This window comes from Lactuca saligna, chromosome 5, assembly GCF_052625555.1.
Source record: "Lactuca saligna cultivar CGN05327 chromosome 5, ASM5262555v1, whole genome shotgun sequence".
Classification (NCBI taxonomy): domain Eukaryota; kingdom Viridiplantae; phylum Streptophyta; class Magnoliopsida; order Asterales; family Asteraceae; genus Lactuca; species Lactuca saligna.
The window spans coordinates 298690565-298716370 of record NC_136421.1 but is presented as its reverse complement, the minus strand read 5'-3'; the positions used below and the strand labels follow the sequence as shown (position 1 = coordinate 298716370).

At 36.2% G+C, this 25806-nt stretch overlaps 5 protein-coding genes across 6 annotated transcripts; 3 read left to right on the top strand and 2 right to left on the bottom strand.

The window, feature by feature from the left end:
• The first annotated feature begins 390 nt into the window (after nucleotides 1-390).
• LOC144998399 (protein FLC EXPRESSOR) lies at nucleotides 391-2166 on the top strand. Its single transcript, XM_078958177.1, has 4 exons — nucleotides 391-1008; nucleotides 1349-1521; nucleotides 1623-1687; nucleotides 2023-2166. The coding sequence occupies exons 1-3, from the start codon at nucleotides 509-511 to the stop codon at nucleotides 1652-1654; spliced, it is 705 nt and encodes a 234-aa protein (XP_078814303.1). The 5' UTR covers nucleotides 391-508; the 3' UTR covers nucleotides 1655-1687; nucleotides 2023-2166.
• Nucleotides 2167-3755: 1589 nt separating this feature from the next.
• Nucleotides 3756-6988, bottom strand: TAF15B (TBP-associated factor 15B). 2 transcript variants are annotated; one of them, XR_013682807.1, is made up of 7 exons: nucleotides 6516-6987; nucleotides 6323-6428; nucleotides 4857-5535; nucleotides 4625-4775; nucleotides 4460-4535; nucleotides 4140-4375; nucleotides 3756-4030 (listed from the first exon to the last, which is right to left on the bottom strand). XR_013682807.1 is itself a non-coding variant. In XM_078996789.1 (6 exons), exons 1-6 carry the CDS (start codon nucleotides 6883-6885, stop codon nucleotides 4249-4251), a joined length of 1509 nt encoding a protein of 502 aa, XP_078852915.1. In that variant the 5' UTR covers nucleotides 6886-6988; the 3' UTR covers nucleotides 3756-4248. The 2 variants fall into 2 exon arrangements, 1 of the variants encoding a protein (XP_078852915.1); XM_078996789.1 differs by having other exon boundaries at nucleotides 3756-4375; nucleotides 6516-6988.
• A 2275-nt stretch (nucleotides 6989-9263) lies between these two features.
• LOC145048329 (O-Glycosyl hydrolases family 17 protein) lies at nucleotides 9264-11327 on the bottom strand. Its single transcript, XM_078996788.1, has 2 exons — nucleotides 10960-11327; nucleotides 9264-10566 (listed from the first exon to the last, which is right to left on the bottom strand). The coding sequence occupies exons 1-2, from the start codon at nucleotides 11298-11300 to the stop codon at nucleotides 9462-9464; spliced, it is 1446 nt and encodes a 481-aa protein (XP_078852914.1). The 5' UTR covers nucleotides 11301-11327; the 3' UTR covers nucleotides 9264-9461.
• Nucleotides 11328-18871: 7544 nt separating this feature from the next.
• LOC145048328 (phenylacetaldehyde reductase-like) lies at nucleotides 18872-21283 on the top strand. The gene is made up of 6 exons (XM_078996787.1): nucleotides 18872-19061; nucleotides 19211-19383; nucleotides 20146-20331; nucleotides 20434-20596; nucleotides 20711-20897; nucleotides 20999-21283. Exons 1-6 carry the CDS (start codon nucleotides 18941-18943, stop codon nucleotides 21141-21143), a joined length of 975 nt encoding a protein of 324 aa, XP_078852913.1. The 5' UTR covers nucleotides 18872-18940; the 3' UTR covers nucleotides 21144-21283.
• Nucleotides 21284-21847: 564 nt separating this feature from the next.
• On the top strand, nucleotides 21848-23955 carry LOC145046927 (uncharacterized). Its single transcript, XM_078995191.1, has 2 exons — nucleotides 21848-22227; nucleotides 22302-23955. The coding sequence occupies exons 1-2, from the start codon at nucleotides 21848-21850 to the stop codon at nucleotides 23953-23955; spliced, it is 2034 nt and encodes a 677-aa protein (XP_078851317.1).
• The last annotated feature ends 1851 nt before the right edge of the window (nucleotides 23956-25806 follow it).

The window sequence follows — 25806 nt, the reverse complement described above, 5'->3', positions numbered from 1 at the left end:
TAACGTTTAGTTTAAACAAAACGTTTCAAATCTAAATACTACTCCATGTAACGTTTAACAAAACACTACCAGTTAGTTTGCTACCCACTAGCAACTAGTTTTGCCAACCACCCTCATATCTCCTAAAATCATATTGTTTCTGTTATGATTCAAGCTTAAAAAATTAATTTAATTCAAAAATGATAGATATTAAATATTTCAGATTTTAGGGATATTTGATTCGAATAAATGCTCAAAATTTGAATATTTACCAACATATTTTTGTGAAGTTCTCGTTGTGCTTTTAAATTTATGTCTAAAATAAATAACGAAAATGCCAGTCATGCAGGCATGTACGATTATATATAAAACGGCTGGCCTAAACGTGACCTTCTTAACAAAACAAAAAGTGAAAAGTGCACGCCGCCGGAAGCGGGAAAGAGGGTAACGCCCTGTACACGGCGGCTCTCGCCGGTAAGAAATCCGCTAGTTAGTTATCGACACACACTGCCAAGTACGAACAGGTGAAATGGAAGGAAGAATCTACATTGCATCAAGCCCATTAAAGCTGAGACAACCCTTAATCGACTCAACTCCACCCGCTCGTTACGTCATCGGAGATCACAGGACCGCCGTCCAGCATCCACAGATGCAATCACTTCTTATTGACAATCAACACCTTTTGACGCTTCACGAAATTCTCACAGTGGAACTTTCTGCTTCCCAAAACGACCTCCGCCACCTTTCCGCCGCTGCCGAGAAAATCAAGGCTGAGAGGGACGCAGAGGTGCGCGAGGCTTATGATAGGGCAGTGACAATGGAAGCTGAGGTCAGATCGATTGACGAATCAAATGCTGAACTGGCTAAAGTCCTAGGCCATCTGCAGAAATTAAGATCGGAGAAGAAAGAACTCGATGAGAAGTTGTATAAGCTCCGTGGCGACGTTGAGAAAGTATCGCTCGAATACCACCAAATTTCGTTAATAAAAGCAGAAATTGAAAGCATGCAGAAAGAAATCCAAAGAGGAAGGTCACAATCACTCTTTTTCTATATTAACTTGTTCTTCAGATTAATCCCCTTTTCATTATAACTTATAAACCCTAATGACTTTGATGAATTTCACTGATGAAATCTGTGAATCCATATCTAATAATCCTTGCCATTTTGGGTTAATACGAAACGGAAACATTTCATAAATCAGTGATTTGCCATTTGGTACTGATGTGAATATCTGTTGGCTATTAATCCTGCTTTCGTGATTCAAACATGAACATTTGGATCAAGTAATTAGATAGGAGCATGATTAAACTAATCTTTTGTGCAATCATTGGTGATTTTGAAAGCTTTTGGGGTGAAATGTGAATTGCAGAGAAGTAATTGAACATGAGAAAAGGGTGCATGTGAGTAACATTAAACAACGTGAAGCAATGGAGAAATGCAGGATGTTTCTGGCTCGTGAAATTGAAAGGTTGCAGGTGGAGGTTAATGATGCAGTGAAGAGAGCAAGGGCGGCAGCTGCGGTGGAAGCCACTTCAATTCTAGGCAAGTTTGCTATTCTACTTCTAACTTCTTCTCGCATCCCTCCATTTTTAACTTCATTTTTTAGTCAATGAGTTAAAGTTGAGGTTGAATGCTTAAAACAGGAAGTGGATATGGGAATTCTGAGATGGGATAACCTGGCTATGGCTTTTGGCTGCTGTAACTCCAGGTACTTTACTAATTTTTTATGATGAGAATGAAGAGGGTATTCTTGTCTTTTGCAAGAGAAGAGATTAAAATAATCAATGCATGCCAAATAATAGGAAGAAATGAAAGTAGATGTTTATAGTAAAACAATTTAATGGAAGTATATTGCTAATTCTTGCATTTAACCCATATATAGTTAGATCCGATTCCTATCGAGTGATTCTGGTAAGAATCTAGTAATCATTGCCAATTATAAACATGCATTTTCACTTCCATGTTGAATGTAGTGAGAAAGGTGTAATAGTACTATACATCTGAATCTGATATCAAGTCTGTTCTTTCTTGATTGTGTTTCAGGTTGAAGATGAGTTAAATTTATATCATCACCCACAAAAAATAGTTATAGTTGTTGATTTGTGATTATAATTTTGCAAACATTACATAGATGAAATATGTTTTTCTACATCAAAGTTACTGGGTTGGTTTCAAACTTTCTTGAATATGGATGGAGCTTATATAAAATTTTGCTTAAATGGTCAATTGCATAAGTGGTCTCTGAGGTTTGTTGTTGTCTTTAGATTCAGTCAAACTATTTAAAAGAATTCAGTCATCATTCTTTTGAAAGCTTTTCATTGTAGTCCCTGTGGATTTTGTCTCCATCATAGTATTAAACTTGAAATGACTATATGAAACCGAACCATATAGTTTTTCTGGGTCGGTATTTTGTTCCGTTAATTCACACTGTTTTTCCTTAACTTAGAACTACCTTAACTCTCCCATATCAATTTGGACAAATTTGGATTGGGCTGATTTTTTTGTCTTTCATCTTCCATCTTGGCTATATGTTATTCTCGATAATTAGTAATTAATTTGGATTGGGTTGATTCTTCTTTCAGCATCTTCTTCTATGTCTTGGTTATATGTTAGACTCAAGAATCATTTTTTTAACAGTAATCTAATATGCTCCTAAATTACTTCTTAATACACATATCCCTGATGGAACATAAACTTTCAACCTCAAGGAAGAAAGATAAAGTTAGAAGTCTTTTGGTCTCATAAATCAAAAAACTTGAAATATGTTAAGCCCTATAGGTATTTGAAAATTATTAAATTTTCAAAACTCAATAATTTTTTTCATAAAATTTCCACCACTTCGAACTATGAACTCGAATTGGACGCATTCTTTTCGTTATATGTTCTTTGTTATCTTAACTTTATCTCAATCAAAGTTTTGTTGTACTTAAGCCCAAGTTCTATATAGCCTACAAAATATTACATGTCATTTATAATATAAAAGTGCACTCTCTATTAAGCAATTACATTGAGTACACTTGTAACTTGTTTGAATGCATTTTATTTTGACAACTACTAGACAAATTCCATATGGCTTATGACACGCTCTGTGACCGATAAGCATCAGATCCAATAATGCTTGAAGAATCAATAAACCTTTGTTTTAAGATGTCATGGGAATTTAGTTTCTGACTTTTACGTTTTTATCATTTCCATCATACAACATCTGCATTAGTATTAAGGAATAAACAAACATCCAAAGACAACCCTGTAAAAAGATGCACCTTTCCTGGGTTAATAGCACCGACTCATTGAAAAGTAACATACACCCATGTAGTTGGTATCAGTCATATACCAAATAACTTATATAATTTAAATCATCTCATAAATGTAGACTTGTTATTTGAAATATCAAATATGATTATGATTCCATGGGTGGAAAAGGAAAACTGAGTTTGAGTAACCTCCAAAATAAACCCAGAATCATAACTGCTTGGTGACTATTGCATCATAATTCATAAGTAAGAGTAGCAGACCAACTTGTATTTTGCAAGATTTATGTTTTAAATAAAGAAAAAGTTGATTACAGAGTGTTGTAGTATATTTGTTACGCTCATGTTCTCTACTACTTAATCATACAAACTGCATATCATTAGTTTACACATTTCAAGTGCTCAGCATATTAGGTCATTAGAAGCATGTTTAGTAGTCCTGTTTTCAAAAATACTCCAGCTCCTTGCTGCTTTCACCACATCACATCACAGCACAGCAACAGAAACAAAAAACAAAACACACAGTTTACAATGAAAAGTGGGTGAAACTGAAACAGCTCATCCAGCAGATTTGGGTTTTAATCATCAGAATAGTGTTGAGAAGAAAAAAGGCACGCAATGCAAATGAATCAGGCAGGGAGTAGTCATAGTAGTAATTTTGTTGGTTGTTATTCAAATAGCAAGCAACAGCAACACTCACCTGCAAAATATCTCTTAATCTACCTACCTTATAGAAGAAGAAGAAGAAGCAGATTTGGAGTACACATATATGATCCTCTAGTCTTGGCATTCATTGGCCTCTATAAAAACATTCACACAATTAATCCCCCTTAACAACATCTGATTTTATCAAGAAAAAAAAGTGAGGAGAAAAGGGGCAAGCAAGTGCAAGATATTTGATAAACCTACCTCTTAAACTCCCTCCCCAAGGGAACAAGAACAAGAACCCCCTGCCTGCAATCCACTACAATCCTCCTCTCTTCTACACAGTTTTAATAACTTTAAATCCCCTTCATCTTCAGTATGGCCGAGACCGATTCCCACCATGAGAGTTCCTATCCGGACCACCATCTCTGTAGTTGTCCCTGCGTCCACCACCACCACCATAGCCTCCGCCACCTCCTCTTCCACCACCACCACCACCACTGTTGCAGAAAACAACCAATGTTAGCACACTCAATCACCAAAAGACTTATCTTGTTTATTAATTATTATATTTATACCCTTACCCATGAGCAGGAGGAGCCCTTGGAGCTGATTTCTCAGCCATTCCCACACTAATTTTGTAACCCCTCAATTCATAATCTGATCAACATTAAAAAAAAAAAAAAATTAGACATACCCATAAAATAAAATAAAAATTAAACAAAAAATTACGAAAACAATGTACGTACTGTTGTAGAATCCCCCAGCAGAATGTGCTGCAGAAGGATCCTCATAAACCAAAGCAGCATCTCCTTTGTTGTTTCCTTTTTCATCAGTGTAGATCTTAATGTTATAAGGCCACTGATCCTTATATCCTCGCTTCTGCTTAATTCTCCCAACCTAAAATAATTGTTATGATAATAACAAAATTATAAATTTAGATTATCATAATTAAAAAATAAAACAATTGTAATTACTTACTTGTCCAATGCCTCCAAAGAGTTCTCTCAATTCATCAACAGTCACATTTGGAGGCAAATTTGAGATATAAATTCTTGCATTGTCACATGACTCATCACACGTTTCATCACACTGCTTCACCTTCGCTGGTGCATCAGTAGCAGGAGAACCACCACCATAACCGCCTTGACTCTGTGGAGCACCACCATATCCACCACCTGAGCCACCACGGCCACCACCAGAATCACCACCATAACCGCCACCACCACCACCACCATAAGAAGGTGGATATGAAGTTGGTCCACCATTATAGCTGGCAGGTGGAGGGACAGCATCGGTTCCATAACCAGTGTTAGCCCCATATGAGGAAGGTGGTTGAGGGTAACTACTGTCAGATCCACCATACCCTGCTGCCGCCCCCTGACCATAACCACCACTGTCTCTTCCTTGACTGCCGCCATAGGAACCACCGCCTCCTCTACTTCCGCCACCGCTCCCACCATCATAGTCGCCCCTACCTCCTCTATCACCACCATATCCACCACCACTCCCACCTCTGCTGTCACTGCGTCCGCCCCCACCTTTATTGTAACTGCCGCCGTCATTACGCCCACGATCACCGCCACCACCCGCGCCAGCAGGAGAGGGGGTCCCACATTTGTTACACTCGGCTCTCCAAGAAAAATTCGAATTGCCACAGCTATTTAACAAGAACATTCATTAAGTCAAAAATTGCAGCTTTTATTCATTGGGAATTTAAGTTACTTCTGAACACTAAACATATAAAAGTTATAGCAACAAAACTCTGAAAAAAACGAGTTAGGAAACAATTATATTACTAAAGTCAGTGAAAAATAAATGCATTCAGCAACAACAGCTAGATAGTGTATGGCTTGTAGTATGTTCTATACAGAATGAAGGACATATGATAACCATAAACCATAATGTCACAACACAAGATGATCCACAAAAGAACATGCCTCATAGCATCAAGATTTTTACTGAATTCACCAATTCAAAGAGCTTAATTTTATGCTCATGTATCATAATTAGTTAACACTCACCAATATCTCAAAACAAGCATATACTTATTATTTAGTTCTCTAAAATTCGTCTATCTCTTATTGAACATGATTTACAGAAGTCTGAATCTAGATCGTGCAAGCTTAATGGGATAAATAAACGTGTAAACTAGATGAAGCAAGGACAACAACTAATCCTTGACCTTCACATCTTCAAGGGAATAAATCCAAAAAAGTCAAGAATTGCAAAGCCGTACTTGTAAAGTTGTAATATTAGTGCTTTCAGTAAGTTCTTGATTTTTTTGGGGGAGATATGATTGAAGCGACATTCGTCACTTTAAAACTTAAAACATGGTAACAAAGGTTCAATCCCAATATTGTGATTGAGTGCATCGTAACCATTAGACAAATTCCTATTTGTATAACGAAAAGAAAACGAGCAGATCGAGAGAAGAAATGAATTACCCCGGTTTAGGGCAAGGCCAGTCTCCTTCTCTACCACTGCCACGTCCACCACCTCTACCACCTCCGCCTCCACGCCCACGATCTCCGCCTTGATATCCACCTCCACCTGGAATTTAAATAAAAACGAAACGACAAATTCAATGTTGTGTTGAAAGAAAATTTTTAAAGACGAAAGTCAGAGTGATGTACCGACCACGATTTTGTGAGTTACCACCGTATCCTCCACCACCACCTCCTTCTCTGCCACCACTTCCACCTCGACTGCCATACCCTCCGCCTCCGCCTCCACCTCCACTTCCACCACGGCCGCCGCCTCCATATCCTCCACCTCCGCCACGGTTTCCGCCATAGGATCCACCTCCACCACCACTGCTTCCGTAACTGCCTCCACCACCACTGCTTCCGTAACCACCTCCCCCACCGCTGCCTCCATATCCGCCTCCACCACCACCGCTACCTCCGTAACCTCCACCACTACCTCCGTAGCCACCGCTACTTCCACCGTAGCCTCCACCAACGGGCGGTGGAGCAGATCCGTCTCCTTCGTGACCGTACCCGGACATTTTTGTTAGGGTTTCTTTGGAGCTGTTTAAGAGAGAAAAAGAGTGAAAGGGGGAAGGGGAATTTAAGCGGATTTATATGGTTCTCGTCTGCTCGAGTGGCCGACTCGTTAAAAGTTGTAAACCCCATCTCGCATCAAATGATGCAAAAGGGTCGCGTTATAATTCGTACATAATTTTTGTTAAATCGGAGTTTTAACCAATACTGAATAAATATCGAAAAAGTGATAAATAAAATAAAATGATTAAGTGAATTGCTATATTATTGTTTGATTAAATATTTAAATAAAGAGAGATAATTTAGACTTGGAAGAAAAAATAAACAAGAATGACTAAATATGACAATTAAGTCGAACATGTGGTGCTTAGTTGGTTGATAAAATATTTGAATTATAACGCTCATAAATCTTAAAGACTAGTTTAAATGGTGTTCAAAATGAAAGAACAAAAATTACACGGGTTAAAGTGTTAAGTGGGCATAGATATATAAGTTTGATTACTTCTCCTCCCCCTAATTTCTTCAATATGAGATCAAATAGAGTGAGAGTGTGCGAATGATGGTTTTTGGAAGTTGAAAAAAGATCTAGAAGTGTCGATTGAAGGTAGAGTAGAGATTTGAAGCAAATGAAGCTTGAGAGGTGTGGGATACCAAGTTTTGAAGTGAGTAACTACCGAATACATATCCCTTATGAGATAAATATGTTGAAATACTTAATGATGTTTAAATTATTTATGTGTTATAGGAATTAGTAGATGTAAACATATATGCATTCACGAAAATAATATTTTTAAAATGAACTTTGATTATGAATAAATGATTAATGAAAGATCATTGTCCTAAGTGATAGTATTTTATACAAGTACATGTAAGCTAGATAACTCGTGTACGATACTTGTGACAATAACACATTTGTACCTTATCAAAACGACGATATGAGGAGTAATGTATAATGAGTTTGTGCTACCTATACATAAACTCCAATGAGCTATCAAATGACAAATGACTAGTGAGAAACGGACACAAAATTATTCGAGAAAAAAAATAGAAGCATATTGCATTGCATCTACTTATATCATATTTATAATTAATTTTTATTAAAAGTTATATTATGATGAATGTTTAATGATATATGGTGTTGACACAAAAGTCTAATGATGACTAATGATATATAATTTTTTCTGTCTATTGATGATGAATAAAGACTACTCACGTATGATTTAGACATAAATGTCTATAGCGATTAATGATTAGTGACTAAGGAGTTTCACAAAGATTTTAAGGATGGTTTTATTCTATGAAAGTAATTAATTAATACATTATTCTAAAAACTTTAAAACTATTTTAGGGATTCTCATTGGTTTAAGGAATGTATTGATTCCTTCTAACCATAAAGACATTGAATTTCGGCATTACTCACATGCATTCTCAATGCCTAAACTGCGTATTTGGACATGTATTCAGGTGAGAATAGTGATTGAATACTATAGATGACATGAATATTTAGAAGGTCACGATTGAATGCAGTGGTTTCTTTGAAATTATATTATGATATTATGGTTGATCAACCCTCCTAAAATAACTTTTTTAAACTATTAAACGTTTACAACCGGAGACTAAGAGACCATATTTTTTGCAAATGACGTTTTCAATAAAAGCTAAATGAATTTTAAACAATATAATAACTTAATTAGATGGGTGTTTCATATGGTGAATTGAAACTGCTCGGATACTAATTGATATAGGTTTATTGCAAACATGAATGCAAATCAAGTGGAAAAAACTGAAATTTTGGTTCAGATCTTTGAGTCATTGAGTTATATTGAATGATTCCTGCTTTAGAGAAGTGGAAAACTCTTCCCAAGTCTTTGACTTGATAACATAACAGAATGAAACTAATGAAAGGTAATCAAAGAGGTAATCTAACTTTCATGATTGACTTCTTTGACTTTTCCCTCGTTAGAACATCGAGAGGTAATCAAAGATATAATCTTGATCATCTCCCCAACATAATTTCTTCATTTTAATCCCCTTTTCCAAAGCATTTTTTAACGTGTTTATAAGATGAAATATTACTCTCGGTCTTAGAATGTTGCAAGTTTTACTTGGTAATTTGCATATACTATAATCATAGTGGTTTACTATTCCCCAAATAGGTTTGAAATGGTTCATACATATATGCATCTCAATGATGTGTCTGTCATACTCAAACATTAACAAAGCTTATGTGGTCAAGGCATTTCAACAAACAACTTACGTGCATCACCTTTACACTTCACCCAATCTTCTTCCCTATATGATCGTTGAACACCACCCCGATCATTTCTCTTTGCCAAATACAACTAAGTGTGCAAGTTAATGTAGAATTTAAGCAATAAAGTAAAAAAAAAAAAAAAAAAAATGTTGAATTTAACGTGGTTCAACTATACAGCACAAAATAAAAAGGACTCTAGAATAAACACATGAAGAAGAAGCAACAAAACAACATCGACTATCAATGACCCTAATAAGTCTCATCAAAGAAGCAAATATTGTTGCTCCCAAATAACCCTAATCTACTACACAACAAATAATTCTACCATTATAACAACATCAAAATCGTTAAAACAAGTGAGATCAAATAATGCCAAAAGTTAAACCCATGAAACATAACCGATAACGAAGCTTTCAGCTCTACATTAAATCTACAATCACCAACGGATGGATCAACGGTTGTGATCATCCCAAGCCCCCCAAAATCACAACTCTCAGCCCTTTGATCATGTTCCTGGTAGTAACTATTAAACGCATACGACACATTACCAGGCCAGCTCAGATTAAAACAAGAGCTACCTGGCGAAAGTGCGGTACAGTCAGCATTCATACACGCCTCCGTGGCACGTACACTCGCATTCATCATATCCAAGTTGTTATTTACAACACACCACCTAGGGGCAAGATAGTCAACACTTTGTGCATTCACAAGCCCTTTCACACCTCGAAAAAACTCAACCTCATATTTTGCTTGCCCATCAAAAGTAAACAAACCCCAATGTCGTTCGAAATTTCCCATACTTGTATTCCTTTGATCTTCATCTACAAGGGTATAAATGTAAAATTCTAGCGGCATCACCCGAGGTCGAAGTGGGGTCCCTTTTTGACTATGGATATGGTTGAAAAGACCCTTGGTGAAAATCTCTGCGTTTGCCACGGTGGCATTTGGAGCTCCGTCTGTCGGCCATCCGATTTGGCTAATTACGATTTTGACCTCGGGGAATCCTGCAACTGTTAAAGCGGTAATGAGGGTATCGTAGCTTAGATCGAAGCTGTTTTTGTATGATTTATTATGGGTGTCTTTATGTGGGTGTGCGGATTCTTTGAAAAGGGCGAAATCGAGTGAAATGTTCTTGTTTTGGTAGTGGGATAAGAAGGGCGAAATGGTCACAAAAAAAGGGGAGTCAGTTTTGGTGAGGAAGTTGAGTACAGCGATCATGGTTTTGTTGATATCGGGTCGGAAGTGACCTGTTGAGGGTAGGTTGGATTCTGATTGGAATGCATCGAAGCTACATGGAATTACGATTTTGACCTTTTTTTGTAGTTTAGCTCGGATTAAAGCTGCTTCGATACTGATGGCTGCTCCAACTACAAAAGGGTAGAATTGGGAACCGTAGGTTTGGAGAAATGGATCATCTCCTACAGCAACATACCTGCAAATGTGTGTTTATCTTTTCTTTCAGTATCACATGATAAACATAATTCTAGGGTAATTCATAGAGTAATTGGGGAAACAAAGGGTATGCATAAATTTAGAAAGGAAATCCAGAAAAATCAGAGAATGTGGATCATAATCAGTTATTACTTAATCTATGCATAAATTCCTATTAATTGCCAATCGTTATTGTTTCAATTAAGATCAAAATGTGGATTAGTTATTAGAACTCAAATCCAGAAATAAATAGCCTTAACGCATGTTGGATGGACAGAAAGTAACATACCGGGCATATTAAATGCCTGAATTGAAGACAAATCACGTTATTGATTATTCTAACAACAAAATGCAGTAATTATGTGTGTGAAAAGGGGGCTGAAATGTAACATACTCTATACGCGTTCGGCCGGAAAGGTAACGGGTGAGGTTATCGTGGACCCAACTTTCGGCAGCCTTGACGGAAGAGTTTAAGGAACGGAGCATGGAATTAGGAATGCCGACGGTGACGTCAATGTCGGAGCCGGAGAGGGCTTCGAGGACTTGAGGGTTGGAGTCGAAGAGTTTTACCTTGGTGATTTTGTTGAGCTTCAGTAGCTCAACTACCTTCGACGGCGGTAGAGGATGAGATGCGGTGGTGCCCCAGTTTACCCCGATTGATTGAACCCTAGACGTGCAGGAGACTGTAATGGCGATTAGTGTCACCGCCATCAACGAGTATTGCTGTAAAGCCATTGAAGTGTGTGTGACAGAGAATCGTTGGTTGTTAGTAATAAGTGTAGCTGATATATATATATATATATATATATATATATATATATATATATATATATATATATATATATATATATATATATATATATATATATGTAAAAAGGAATAAAGTTTAAATTTTCTATTAAAAAAAAAAAAAAAAACGTTGTTACGGATTATTATTATTAGACAAAACTTCAAAAATGGTTCATGTGGTTTTCGAAAACATCAAGTTTAATTCTTAAGTTCAAAAAACCTCACAGATGGTCTATATGGTTTCAAAACTTTTAACAAATAATCATTTTCGCTAAATCCGTTAGCTTTTGGCTGTTAAGTGAAGGTATTTCTGTCATTTCACTACCACAAGGACTATTTATGAAGTTTTTGCCTTATTTAATAAAAAATATAATTATTTAATATTAAAGGTCTCTCTCTCTCTCTCCAGTTACCGACGATCATCAAGAACCCAACCACACACTCCACACACTCTCTCTCTCACTAAACTTTGGAGGGATTCGTTCACTAGAAAATCCGATGCAGTGTCTCAAGATTCTGAATGTTGGCAAAGATGTTCTCTCAAGCAATTCGTCGAACACCTTCAGTGCACGACTTATCTTCCCCACTTTCCAACCTATTTATTAAATTATCAATATCCAGAGCATGCGAATTAAACCTTCCCCTTATACATACAGTTCAGCAAATAAAAAGATCATGCATAAGGGGGGAAATATGAAATTGAAGAAATAGAGTCAAATAAGAGAAAGATTAAACACTAGAATGAGAATAATAAGAAAATGCAGAACTCTAAGAACAACAAAGAACTCAAAAATCAAAAGATATGAATGTGATTTATGGATTTTAGAAGTGATTTGAATAAAAAAGGGAGTTGGACTCCTGTTCGTTGGGTTCAGCTCGTCTGATGCTAGAGTGTTGTTGGTGATAGAGAGGAGGGAGATGGAGGGTTGTCGGGGACATCAGCGTTTTCTGGCAAGCATCGGAGGAGAGAGGCGGCGACAACTTCTTTTCATTTTTGGGTGTCTCCGGTGATCTTCACGATCAGATCTAACCCACTAGAATGAGAGAGGCATGGAGTTGGGCAATTGACTATAGTGGAGGTTGTTTGGGGTTTTCACTCTAAGGAAGGAGCAGGGAGAGTGGTAGATAGATATAGAAGAGAGGGTAGGTTTGGCCATTTGGGTACATACTGGTTTCTTAGGTGATGATGATAGTGGTGGTAGCCCCAACGATGGTGACGCCAGTGAGATAGCGAGACCTGATGAATGACAGAGTCGATATATGCCGGAGGCGAAGGGGTTTGCTGGAATACAATTTTTTGTGTATGTTTGGACTTTGGATGAAGTGTGGTGGTGGCAGATCTAGATGAAGTTTAGACTTTTAATTTGGATAGAGAGAGAGAGAGAGAGAGAGATGGGGTGGGACCCCTTTAATATTTATTTAAAAAAAAGTAATTAAAAACCTCATAAATGGTCCCTATGTAGTGAAATAACAAAAATGCCCCTGACTTAACGGCTAAATGGTAACGGAGTTAGCCGGAATGACCAAATGTTAAAAGTTTTGAAACCACAGGGACCATCTGTGAGGTTTTTTAAACTTAGGGACTAAACTTGATATTTTCAGAAACCATAGGGACCATTTTTGAAGTTTTATCTTATTATTATTTTACAAAACTTGCAAAATTGGTTAATGTGGTATTCAAAAACCATAGGGATATGATACAAAAAGTTTACAACTTGTATGAAAAGTCCAAAATCAAGATTTTTTTCGTAGTTTTAGTACATTCCATTTGTAGCCGATTACTTAGAGTCGTTAGGCCCATCACGTGTCCTCCATGTGAGTGCATTTTCATCTTTTTTGTCCTTAACCTTTTTTCAATAAATTCTGATTTCGTTATATATATATATATATATATATATATATATATATATATATATATATATATATATAAGTGAATATACCCTTAAGGGTATATAAGCTTAGGTACCCAAACATACCATAATATATCATTTTGTTTGATATATTCATTTTAATGTTCCTCTTACAAGATTTTCGAAATTTCATTATTATCTTCCTCCTAATTTGATTTACTTTCAAGATTTTCGAAATTTCATTATTATCTTCCTCTTACAACTCATGTTTTCGCCGACCACGTATTAGGTTATATATATTGTACTTGAAAATAAAAATTATTTAATAGTAAAATAAATGTGTAATTTATAAAAATCATGGAAGTAAATCAAGTTCGAAGTTCAATTATAAGAACCTTAGGCAATTAGAATGAATTATATGATACAAAACGACATGATATAGTGAATTTGGGTACGTAAGCTTATATACCATTAAGGGTATATTCACTTTTCCCATACATATATGCATACGCAATCATTATCATCTTCAATTTGATTCAAAAGAGAACATGCAACAAAAGGTTTCTTCATACACAACTCTTCATCTCTCTCGTCTATTCCTTTCCTTCAATTGTTGAGGCTTAAAAAAATAAATGCTCTATCTCTTTCTGTGGAAATATTGATGTTGTGTGAAATCCAAAATTCTCAACCTTAGAATATTTTAGGAGAGAGGAGAGAGACTTGAGAAGTCTGATAATCTCAACCTTTGGAAGAGTATAATCGATTTTTCTTAATGCCAGAAAGGTCTTTATATAGTTATGGTGATTAGCAGATAAACCCTTACTAGAATCAATTAAATAATCAAATTTAATATATATTCTAATATTTTCATTATCAGTTATCTGGAAGATGATTTTGAAAGGCTCCAAGAGCGCCCAAAACCATCCACCACCGATAAGGGATTCTAGAATGTTCATTTTGTTCAACCTTTAAACAATTAACATTTAGTCACTACACCTCTAGATTAATTACAATTAATTCCAAAGCAATTCTAATTTAGATGGGTTTCCAATTAATTTATTAACATGTAATAAATTAATTAAATAATTATCCCAATATCCTATATCCTTTATAGTTATTTTAGCTCTTGAAGGCAACCCAAAAGGACTTTGTTATTGTTCATAAATTTATACCAATTTAGTTATGACATTGCACACTTATTTCCAACAACCCTAACTCTTCCATCATCAAGTCTAGATTGTACATAGAAAATTTATCAATGTCAACAACACCAAAGTACCTACTAGCCCCATTAATGTACTTAATATTTGGAAACTTTATGAAACTCCCTCCGTGATGAAGTTCAATAGATAATATGTTGGGGTAACCATCTTCAAAAGAGAAAGAAAACATTGTTAGCATTTTTCAAAGTTTAAAACCTCAACATCAAATACATCAAATACTGAAACATCCTAAAATACGACCCAAAATTTTTTGTTTAATAATTACTAAAAACACCATGATAATATCATAAGTTAAAACTCGTACGTCAATATCTCAAAAACAATAGCAAAGTGTTATGAGTAAACTGTATCAATATTTTATCAAATCTCATCTATGAAAAACTAAAAACAACTCCCAGGACAACTGAAGCTGTGGTGTGTGCGATGCCATCAACCCGAGCTCTTCCCTTTGCTTGCGGAAGTACCTGAAACCAAAACTGAAACTGTAAGCACGAAGCTTAATGAGCTCCCCCAAACTACCACATACCATACAATACATATAAACACATACTGGGCCTTGCCCACTGCATCGGACCGAAGTCCGAAAACTGCATCGGACCAAAGTCCGGAACTAACCAGGGCCTTGCCCTCTGCATCGGATCGAAATCTGGAACTACTGAGGCCTTGCCTCCTGCATCGGACCAAAGTCCGGAACTAACTGCATCGGACCGAAGTCCGGAACTGAATGCATCGGACAGAAGTCCGGAACTACTAAACATAGCATAACATAAGCATATCAACTAACATGAGCACATAAATAGCATACTACATCGGGCTGTAACCCGGAACACATAACACATAAATCCTGTCTGAGCCACGAAGGCATCAAACATACTAAAATCTGCATCGGATCGGAGTCCGGAAACTACTACTAGCTAAACGGGCCGGCATTGTGGCCTTAGACCCGTTCCTACTGAAAGGAAACTCACCTCGTGATCTGGCTGCTGAGTGTGTGGCTCTGGAAACTATCTGTTGCTGCTCCGGTATCTCCCCGGCTACAATTCCACAAATATACTCAATCAAATACTAATAACTGTATTGGGGTAAAATGACTCTTTTACCCCTGGCTAAAGTCAACTCTCCTGGTCAAAGTCAACTTTCAGTTGACCTGACTCGCCGAGTTGGGCCGCCAACTCGCCGAGTCTCTACTCTCATTTATCAACCATGCTCGCTGCTACTCGTCGAGTATGGCATATACTCGACGAGTTCCCATTCTATTCCAACACTCAGGTCATCTGCATCCGACTCGCCGAGTTGTATGAACAACTCGACGAGTTGTTCTTGAATCTTAAGAAGATTGCCTTGGACTCACCGAGTTGTATGAACAACTCGTCGAGTCCTTCCATTACTGAGTCTAACCTCTAACTCACTGAGTCCATTCCACTATTCACTGGTTCCCACTCGGAATCACTCAAAGGGGAAGAATCGGGGACTCGCAACTCGACTTGCCGAGTCCGAAGAACGACTCGCCGAGTCCCATGCATGCAATCACTAAAAACTCAATTATGCTCAAAACCACTGCATACAATATATAGATCTGAGTTCCTAAGGCTGGTTTACCACGTAAAGTTCCCAACTTTACGTGTACAAATGCATACAAAAGGATATAAAGGCTAAAAAGTCACTTGGACGAGTAGATCTAGGGCTAACATGCAAAATGGCTCCATAAAGTTAATAGATCTACGTTTTTGGAACTAAAACATGGCTAGATTCGGAAGCTAACCCATCCAACATGGTTTCTCTACTATGAACAAGCTAAAGAATGGGCTAAATATGCTTATAAAGGAGAATCAATCATCAAAACAGGAAGAAACCGATTATTACCTCAAAATACTCTGAAATGGGTGCAAAGACTTGGATATTCTTCTTCTTCTTTGAATCTAGCCTTCTCATTCTCTTCAAAACTTCAAGATTACACAAAGAATGCTCAAATACTCAATGGAAATGATTAGGGTTTGCTAAATGGTGCTTTGAGGGTGAAGGAGACGAGTTTGGGGCTCATAAGATGGTTTAAATAGGGTGCATACCCGGGAATTTAGGGTTTTTACCTGGCAGGCCGACTCGCCGAGGCCCGAATATGGACTCGCCGAGTCGCCGATCTATTAGCTGATCAAGACTCGACGAGTCGGGACATAGACTCGTCGAGTCCCTCTACAAACTTCTAAAATAAATACTATAAAATCAACATACCAGATACGGGTCGTTACAAATACAAAGTATCTTACCATATAGTTCTTGAATGTTAACCTTTTTCGCCAACATTTTTGAGTCCCCGCATTTTCAATAGCATGGATGAAATTCAAAACTTGAGTAGTGGTTAAGGTTTTTGTGTTTGGATTGTTGAAGGTGGTATGAGAGGAGATAAATGAGTGAAGTAAGTTTGGATCATTATTACTAATCCAGACTAATTAATTTAAATGTTGGCAACTGCAGAACACAAACCAAAATAACAAAAATGCCCTCACATAGAGGGCACGTGATGGGCCTAATGACTCTAAGTAAACGGTTGTAGACATAATGGACTAAAACCATAGAAAAATCTTGATTTCGAATCTTGCATGCAAGCTGGAAACATTTTAGACCCTATCCATAGTTTTTTTGATTACCACATAGACAAATTTTATAGTTTTCTATTTTCTTTTTTATATTATATATATATATATATATATATATATATATATATATATATATATATATATATATATATATATATATATATATTTTAATTTATTGGAGATAAGGTGTTTGATGTTGATTTTTTATTTATTTTCCGGCTGAGTTAGATATCCGATTAACAACTAATATTTTTTCAACGTTTTTATATATCATTAAGGCAATAAGCCTGTTACTTTGAACATAAAAAAAGCAACAAATTCTCTATTATTATGATTCTTCTTTCTTAAATTCACACATCTCTAACTCAAAATCACACATCTCCAAGAAGAATACAATAGTTGACGATGCAAACCCTTTTCATTATGGCTACATTCGTGAATGATAATCTCCTAGCAAACGATTTAGGGTTTGTCATAACTCATTGATAAGTGAATCTTAATATTTAAGTTAACTGTTTCCCGATCTAAAATTATTTTCCACATCTAATTTTAATTTTGATTTTAAGAATCAAACAAGAAGACAGTGAAGATAAATGAAGTTGAAACACTCTCCTTTTGAACCGAAAATTGCAATTCTAGAAAATTAGTTGAATATGTATACGATGGATGAATAGTCGACTAATATTTTGATAAATGATGAATTTTAGAGATTTAAGACTATACTTTCTTTTTTATTTTATTGTAGCAACTTATTTGCATCTAAGGTAGGATGTTATAACTAACAAACTAATGAAAGTATTTTTCCCCTTCCAGCTTTTGTCCAATAGAATTAAACGAAAACATAAGTACATTAAATCTTGGTTTCAAAGTACAATGTTGATTAGGAAGAGTTTCAAAATAAAATGTTTAATCGGGAAATTTTATAAGTACAATATGAACTTTTCAAGCCACAATGCTGAAATAGGAAAATATAAAAACAAAGATGTTGAAAGCTTGAAATGCACTGCTGAAATAGGAATATACAGGTGATAAATGATGAATTTTAGAGATTTAAGACTTACATACTTCTTTGAAAACAAAGGTAATATGCAAATATGATAACATCTCTCATCATATTTGCTAGGAATGTATGTGTTGTAGAGAGATCATTTCCTACCTTCCCTAAGAGGATGTTATTTTGTAATCTACCGAACTACAACATACTACTTTCTTTTTTTTTTTCAAAAATATTATGACATTCTACTTTAAGTTATAACATTTACTATGTGCATGGACCTTTCTATTCATTTCTTTAAACACTATCATTTTTAAAAATTTAATTAATCAATAAAAAGATTCCTTTCAATTTCAAAAGAAGATAATTTTCACTTGTTATTTGTTTTGCAATTTCCATAAATAAGAGTTAAAGGATGGTCATTTGTCAAATGTTGGTTTGTAGACAACTAATTTTCATATATAATCATATACACGTGTTTTATCTAGATTTAAGAGTAGAAAAAAATTAAAGTTATTAATTTAATAATAGTTTGATCAATAAAACTTCTAATATGGTATATAAAGAGAGTTTTAAAATTTATGTTAAAATATTATCTTTTTGTTACTTATGACATTATTATTATTATTTATAATACATACTTAATCCATATATATTTTAGTTGTGAGTCATTTTTCTGGACTATGTTAGATTATTTTATTTCTTTTGAATTTTATAACAACTACATTGTACTATCACGTGTGATTGTTGTTGTCTTCTCAAATCTATCAATTTTTAATATTTGTGGTACACAATTATATTTATCTCAATAATCATAAATTAAATAACATTTTGTAACCTGGTGTATATATATGTGTTATAAATGAAATTATCCCAAAGAAAAAGCAAGAACTAGAAAGTAGAAAGGGGCAAAAGGACGAAAGAAATGGCGGCATCAGCAATGGAAGTGGTGTGCGTAACTGGCGGAAGTGGCTATATTGGCTCGTGGCTCGTCCGCCTCCTTCTCTATCGCGGCTACACAGTCAACGCCACCGTCAAAGATCTCAGTTAGCCCCTTTCTCATCAGCTACTCCATGCACAAAATTAGCTTAAATCGTGTCTACCATAACCTATTTAAGTTGATGGGGATCCAAATTATGTGTGGTTCTGGAGCTAATTTCACCCTTCACTGATAATTATGCAAATGCAATTGCAGAAGACGAAAAGGAAACGAAGCATCTAGAAGCGTTAGAAGGCGCAGAATCACGTCTCCGATTATTCCAGATCGATCTCGTCGACTACGAATCAATTGTCGCTGCTGTCACAGGCGCATCCGGTGTCTTTCACTTGGCTACTCCTATCATCGTTGATCAAGTCCACGATCCTCAGGTATGTAATTTACCATTTTTTTTTGTTGGTTGAGTGGTTCTCCTAAAATACTGTACAACACTCACAATAAGAGTATAAAACGATGATCACGTTTAGATCAAGATTAAGATGGCATCAGGATATATGATACGTGGCTGCTTGAGAATAGATATCACTTAGTTGTTGCTTTTATTTATTTCTTTATTAACACTTGTATTATTATTATTATTATTATTATTATTATTATTTAATTCTCTGTGAGTGGGTAGCCATTAGCCAACAAGGTGAGAAAGGAATAATTAGAGAATATCAAGTGTATGCCTTCCCATTGTAACTTACCTCTTCTCACCAATGTCTCTCAACTCTTGGTTCCTTGACACTATTTGATTCCGTGGATTATTCTTCCATTACTTCACAGGGTTAAATAGTAGATTGGATTGCCAAATATTATATAAATGCCATAAGAAAGAAGTGTAGGTGCAGGGGGGAAGTAAGACAACCAAAATAAAAATCACAAACACAATCTATATGGTTATGACTTATGTGGTTCTCATTTGATTGGGTAATATGTAAAGAAAAAATAAGTCTTCAAACAAGTATGAAGATATAAAGATCGATGTCTGAAGTGAAAACTTGAATTCAAAGGTAGACTTCCCGAAAGGCCAAAACCATGCCCATAACTTGGTCATAATATTTGAATGTGAAAAGAACACGTTGAAGAATGAGTAGCTGTTGAATTTTAGAACAAACATAATTAACTAACCTGGTTTTTATGTTGAATAGAAGGAACTACTGGGACCCGCAATCAAAGGGACGATCAATGTTCTGACAGCAGCAAAGGAAGTGGGAGCGAAACGTGTGGTTGTGACATCATCTGTTTCAGCCATTGTTCCTAGTCCTAAATGGCCACCTCATCTCCCAAAGACCGAGGATTGCTGGGCTGATGAGGAATATTGCAAGCAAAACCAGGTCAGTCACTTTTTTATTTTTTTTTATTTACATTTATGTTTCTATAATAAAACGTTGATTGATTCTAGAAACTTTTTGTCATATCATGTCATGTGATGTCAGTTATGGTATCCGCTTTCTAAAATCCTAGCGGAAAAAGCTGCATGGGATTTCGCTAAGGAGAAAGGATTAGATGTAGTTGTGGTCAACCCTGGAACAGTTATGGGCCCCATTCTTCCTCCAACGCTCAATGCAAGCATGCTAATCATTCATCGTCTTATCCAAGGTAACATAGGACAAACTGTGTTTGGGTTGGTGTGCATTGGACTGAAACTGATATCAACCGGATAAAAATAAATTGAAAATTTTGAATATTTAAAGATGAGGTTGTGTTGTTTAGGATGTACGGAAACATATGAGGATTTCTTCATGGGTTCTGTTCATGTACAAGATGTGGCCTTGGCTCATATAATGGTGTATGAAAACAAAGCAGCAACTGGAAGGCATTTATGTGTTGAAGCCATTTCACATTATGGTGATTTTGCAGCTATGGTTGCAGAATTATACCCTCAGTATAATATCCCAAGGTACTGTTCATTATAAGAATAATAACTATGTAATAGGGTTAATGTCATAGAATAACAATGTACTTTAACAAATTTTATATATTATTTCATTTTTTTTAAAGGTTTCCAAAAGACACCCAACCGGGGTTATTGAGATCAAAGACTGGATCGAAAAAGCTTATGGAGTTGGGTCTTGAATTCATTCCTATGGAGCAGATTATAAGGGACAGTGTTGAGAGTTTGAAAACCAAAGGCTTTATTTCGTGAATGAGATTTTTAAGCTAATTTTTTTTTTTTTTTTTTTTTTTTTTTTTTTAACGTATTTGTAGTTGTGAGTTATATATATGACATAGCTACTTCCAGTTCTATCCACTGTCTTGATGCTGTTGATGTAATATATGCCAACATGATACCACTTTGCTTTTAAATTTTTTTTTAGACAAAAGTACAAAAATAGTCTCTGTGGTTTGTAAAAAATACCACAGATGGTCCTTATAAGTAATTTATTGCATGGGCGGTCCTTAAGTTTGAAACATAGTTACCTAATTCGGCCAAGAGACCTCGTACCAGATCGGAGTGTACCGAATCGGGGTACGAGGTCGTACCAAGTCGGTATGGGAACGTTCGTTAGATCGGAATTGCAGCGTACCAAATCGATGATTGGCGATGGTCCAATCGATTTTCAATTCGCGTGTGGGTCGATCGATTTTTGTGTACCCCTTCAGTGGGAATCGCGATTGGGACGCCTATCTGTGCCGACTCACTTGGCGGGAACAAATACGACGCTTAGAAAAAGTGTGCTGTCTCCTCGATTTCTATCTAATTTCTATGTACCAAGCTATCAATATTATTGATATAAATATATTGTGATTCTCGATTTCTATCATCTCATTCAAATCTGTTCCAATTTCTCTTCTTCTCCAATTTCTCTTCTGTTTGACTTTGACACTTTGACTCTGTGATTGAGAAAAATGGCGTTCGGGAGAAATGCCAATACTCCAGCAGATGGTGAAACACAAGAAGATACCTACATCAGTGAAACACAAGCAGATCATATTATTGATGTTGATGATGAAGTACATCAAACACAACAAAGATCAACAACCCCTGAAGGAAAGGATGCAAGCAGGCTACTTTTAGAAGAAGTTACATTCAGTGGTGCAGGAAACAGTAAGAATGTTGGAGGTTCTAAAGAGTGGGTTTGTAACCACTGTAAAGGAAAATTTACTAGCTCGTACACCCGAATCCATGTCCATTTTTTTGGACCTGCTGTAAGGAAAACCGCCGACATTAGAAGATGTCCAGTCATGGTTAGAGAGATCAACAGAAGCGAGAAACTCTTAGGAAGAAGGTAACAGAAGCAGAAAACAATGGAGTTGCAAAGTGTTTGAAGAATTCTGTTCTATCTAAAAATGCATCTTCAAGGAAACGCATTGAAGAATCATTTGGCATATTAGAGAGGAATGCAGTGGACTTGAAGATAGTTCGAGGATTATGTGCCAACGGAATCCCTTTCAATGTTTTACGCAACCCGCAATTCATTGAAATGATTAGCGCTATCAAGAATGCACCGGATGGATACAAACCCCCATCATGTGAAAAAGCGAGAACCGTATTACTTGATGAATGTGCTAGGGACGTTGAGAAGGAGCTTACACCGATTAAGGACACGTGGATCACACAAGGAGTCTCAATAGTCTCGGATGGATGGTCTAATGTGAAACATAAACCACTTATCAATGTCCTTGTGGTTAATTCCCGTGGTGCAACGTTCATGTACGCGGAAGACTTTTCGGGGGTTGAAAAATCGGGGGTAGAAATTTCAAAGTTTCTACTTGGAGCCATCGATAATATTGGACCAAGTAATGTATTACAAGTTGTGACCGATAACGCGGCTAATTGCAAGGCTGCCGGGCGGGAGATCGAAAGGATACACAAGCATATTTTTTGGTCACCTTGTTGCGTGCACACCTTAAATCTCATTTTTAAAGACTTGGCGAGGGAGTTTTATTGGCTATTGGAGACATATAAGAGAGGCAAAGGTATTGTCAAGTATTTTATTAACCACACACATGCATTATCATTTTTTAGGGAAAACTCAACACTAGAGTTATTGAAAGTTGCAAAAACGCGTTTTGCCTCACACTATATAGTTTTGAAAAGATTAATGGAGTGTAGGGAGGCTCTTTCTACAACCATTGTTCCTAATTCATGGCGAGAATGGGTCAAAAATGCGAACGAACCCACTCGAATTGAAGGGGCAAAAATCGCCGATACAATTAAAGATGATGAGTTTTGGGACGATATTAAAAATATATTGGCTATTACAAAACCAATATTTTTGCTATTAAAATTTTGTGATGGTGAAGGTCCCAAAATGGGAGAGATTTATGAAAGGATGGACAACATGCTCGGTGAAATCAAGGATGTCATGAGGGAAAATAAATATGCAAGTTATTACCCTCAAGTTGAAAAAATTCTTTTGGATAGGTGGGAGAAGATGACAATCCCTCTTCATTGTTTGGGATTTGCCTTAAATCCAAAATTCTATGATAAACACTACCTAGCAAAATTGGCACCCGATGGCATGACAAGAAAAGCTCCCAACCAAGACAAAGAAATTGTACTTGGTGTTATGGAGGCGTTTAATAGAATCGCGGAGAGTGAAGAAGAAGCAAAAATTTTACGAGAACAATTCGTGAAATTTCATATGAAGAAAGGAATTTACTCTATGACCTCATCTCAAATCGATGCCGTAACCATGGACGGAATTGATTGGTGGGCAACTTATGGATCGGAGACTCCAGAATTGGCCAATGTGGCAAAAAGAGTAATCTCTCAACCGATTAGTAGCTTCTTGGCGGAGAGAAATTGGAGTACATACTCCTATATTCATAATGTGAAGCGAAATCGTTTAAATTGCAAGAGAGCGGATAAACTAGTTTTTATTCACTCAAACATTAGGCTTCTATCCCGTTTTTCAGAATCTTATAAATCTGGACCCCTAAAAAAATGGGACATGAATCCGGAAAGCAATTATATAGAAGGTTCAAGTGCCCGATTGGAGGAAATGACTTAGGAGAATCTTGATGAAGAAAGCATGGAGAATGGAAAAGGAAAAAGGCAGCGCATAGATTAGAATTTAGATGTTTTATGTTTGGTAATTTTGTGTTCTTTTGTTCCTGTAATCCTATTATTGTAACAAATTCTGTTTTCATCTTTTGTCATGTAATTTGTTACATCTTTTGGTACTTCAAGAGTTATGACTTGAAAGGTTTGATAATTTATGTTTTTGGTATTTTGGTAATCTTGATATAATATGTTCCTGTTTTATTATACATTTACATTAATATGTTTCTAAAATTGGTTTACATTTGGGTACACTGTATCGGACTTCATGGTACACCATACCGGTTCGTACCGAAATGAGCCTACCCCCTTCGAATCGGATACGTCCAATCTAGTGAATCCCGTACCCGTACCTCGTTCCCGTATTGGAGCGATCCGCGAATTAGGTAACTATGGTTTGAAAATCCTTGCATAGATGGTCCCTATTTAACCGTCACTCTACCCTGATGTCCTTATTTAAACATCCCATCTTATCTAAAATCAAAACTCGGAAAAAGCCAAAACTGAAAACTAATTAATATTAGTCATTTCTTTTTTTTTTGAAAGAGGAGATAATATTAGTCATTTCATTAATACTTAACCCTTACTTTTAATCGTGTTAGTCAACCTTTACTTTTAACGGTGTTAGTCGCAATGATTTATGATACAATGATTTTTAAAGGTAAGGACTATCCATATATCAAATTGACAAAACTTTTAAAGGTAAGGACTATCCATATATTAAATTGATAAAACTGTAAAATTGGTCCTTGTAGTATTCAAAAAACTTTGGATAGGATCCAAAATGTTTTTAACTTGCATGAACAGTCCAAAATCAAGAATTTCCTTTGGTTTTGGTTCATAGAGAACTTGAAAAGATCATTTTGCCATTTTTATTTCTTTTTTTGTATTTTTTATATTTCGTTTAATTGTTTATTATTTAAAATTAAAAATAAAAGAATTAGGCCCACCCCCACCCCTTCCCCTACCAATGCTCTCTCTCTCTCTCTCTCTCTCTCTCTCTCTTCAAAACATACATCTTCTCAAAATAAAAACAAAATAAAATCATACTGGTAACCTAATCCCCCTTTATCAGACTCTCTTTCCTATCATCTTCTTCCTCACCCTCACCTCTAAATCAAGCTTATCTCAAATCGATGACATCAGGAAGAAACAAATTGATTTCTAGGTTTTTCGGACTGAAACAAATCGATACATGGAGGAACCGACAGAAGATCTAATGAGAAAACTTCGAGATTTGGATCAAGAATGACTCTCTCTCTCTCTCTCTCTATCTCTCTTCAACCTTCATCTTCTCAAATGACAGAACTGTAGGATTCTAAATTGATGGTCTGAGGAAGTCCGACTTATTAGATCAGATGAACTTGTCAGATGTGTCTTAATCTACCTTTGTTATGGTAACGAGAATGGAAGATGACTCTTGATTCATCTCCATATCCTATGTGAATTCTGATTTTCTGGAAAGGATTGATCCCCAACCATTATCCTGCCAGTTCCTAATGGATGTGGACGCTCCCCATTGAAGATACCGATTTGGAGATGCATAACGCCTACGACCCACACAGTTGTATCTGAATTTGTTTGTGGTTGGATATGAAATGTAATTGAGGAGATCCTTCAGTGCATTCCGACTCCCGCTGGTGGTGGCGGTGGGTCATATGTGGTGTTATTAGAAACTGGAAGAGATTTCTTATTATGGAAGCTCTGAAACATAAAGGTCATGGTGTTGATGAATAAGAATGAATCAAAGGGAACTTTGAAGTAATGATGAACCAAGTAAATTGAAGTATAGAAAGGTTGT

Excerpts from the sequence above, each read along its gene's own strand:
- TAF15B (XM_078996789.1), bottom strand. The coding sequence starts at position 6,885 with ATGTCCGGGTACGGTCACGAAGGAGACGGATCTGCTCCACCGCCCGTT. Across the intron at positions 4,776-4,856 it reads TCTTTGGAGGCATTGGACAA|GTTGGGAGAATTAAGCAGAA; the intron begins GTAAGTAATTAC and ends CAATTATTTTAG. Across the intron at positions 4,536-4,624 it reads TGCTGGGGGATTCTACAACA|ATTATGAATTGAGGGGTTAC; the intron begins GTACGTACATTG and ends AATGTTGATCAG.
- LOC145048328 (XM_078996787.1), top strand. The coding sequence starts at position 18,941 with ATGGCGGCATCAGCAATGGAAGTGGTGTGCGTAACTGGCGGAAGTGGC. Across the intron at positions 19,384-20,145 it reads ATCAAGTCCACGATCCTCAG|AAGGAACTACTGGGACCCGC; the intron begins GTATGTAATTTA and ends TATGTTGAATAG. Across the intron at positions 20,597-20,710 it reads CATTCATCGTCTTATCCAAG|GATGTACGGAAACATATGAG; the intron begins GTAACATAGGAC and ends TGTGTTGTTTAG.
- LOC144998399 (XM_078958177.1), top strand. The coding sequence starts at position 509 with ATGGAAGGAAGAATCTACATTGCATCAAGCCCATTAAAGCTGAGACAA. Across the intron at positions 1,009-1,348 it reads AAAGAAATCCAAAGAGGAAG|AGAAGTAATTGAACATGAGA; the intron begins GTCACAATCACT and ends TGTGAATTGCAG. Across the intron at positions 1,522-1,622 it reads GGAAGCCACTTCAATTCTAG|GAAGTGGATATGGGAATTCT; the intron begins GCAAGTTTGCTA and ends TGCTTAAAACAG.
- LOC145048329 (XM_078996788.1), bottom strand. The coding sequence starts at position 11,300 with ATGGCTTTACAGCAATACTCGTTGATGGCGGTGACACTAATCGCCATT. Across the intron at positions 10,567-10,959 it reads TCCGGCCGAACGCGTATAGA|GTATGTTGCTGTAGGAGATG; the intron begins GTATGTTACATT and ends ACACATTTGCAG.
- LOC145046927 (XM_078995191.1), top strand. The coding sequence starts at position 21,848 with ATGGCGTTCGGGAGAAATGCCAATACTCCAGCAGATGGTGAAACACAA. Across the intron at positions 22,228-22,301 it reads GAGAAACTCTTAGGAAGAAG|GAAACGCATTGAAGAATCAT; the intron begins GTAACAGAAGCA and ends TGCATCTTCAAG.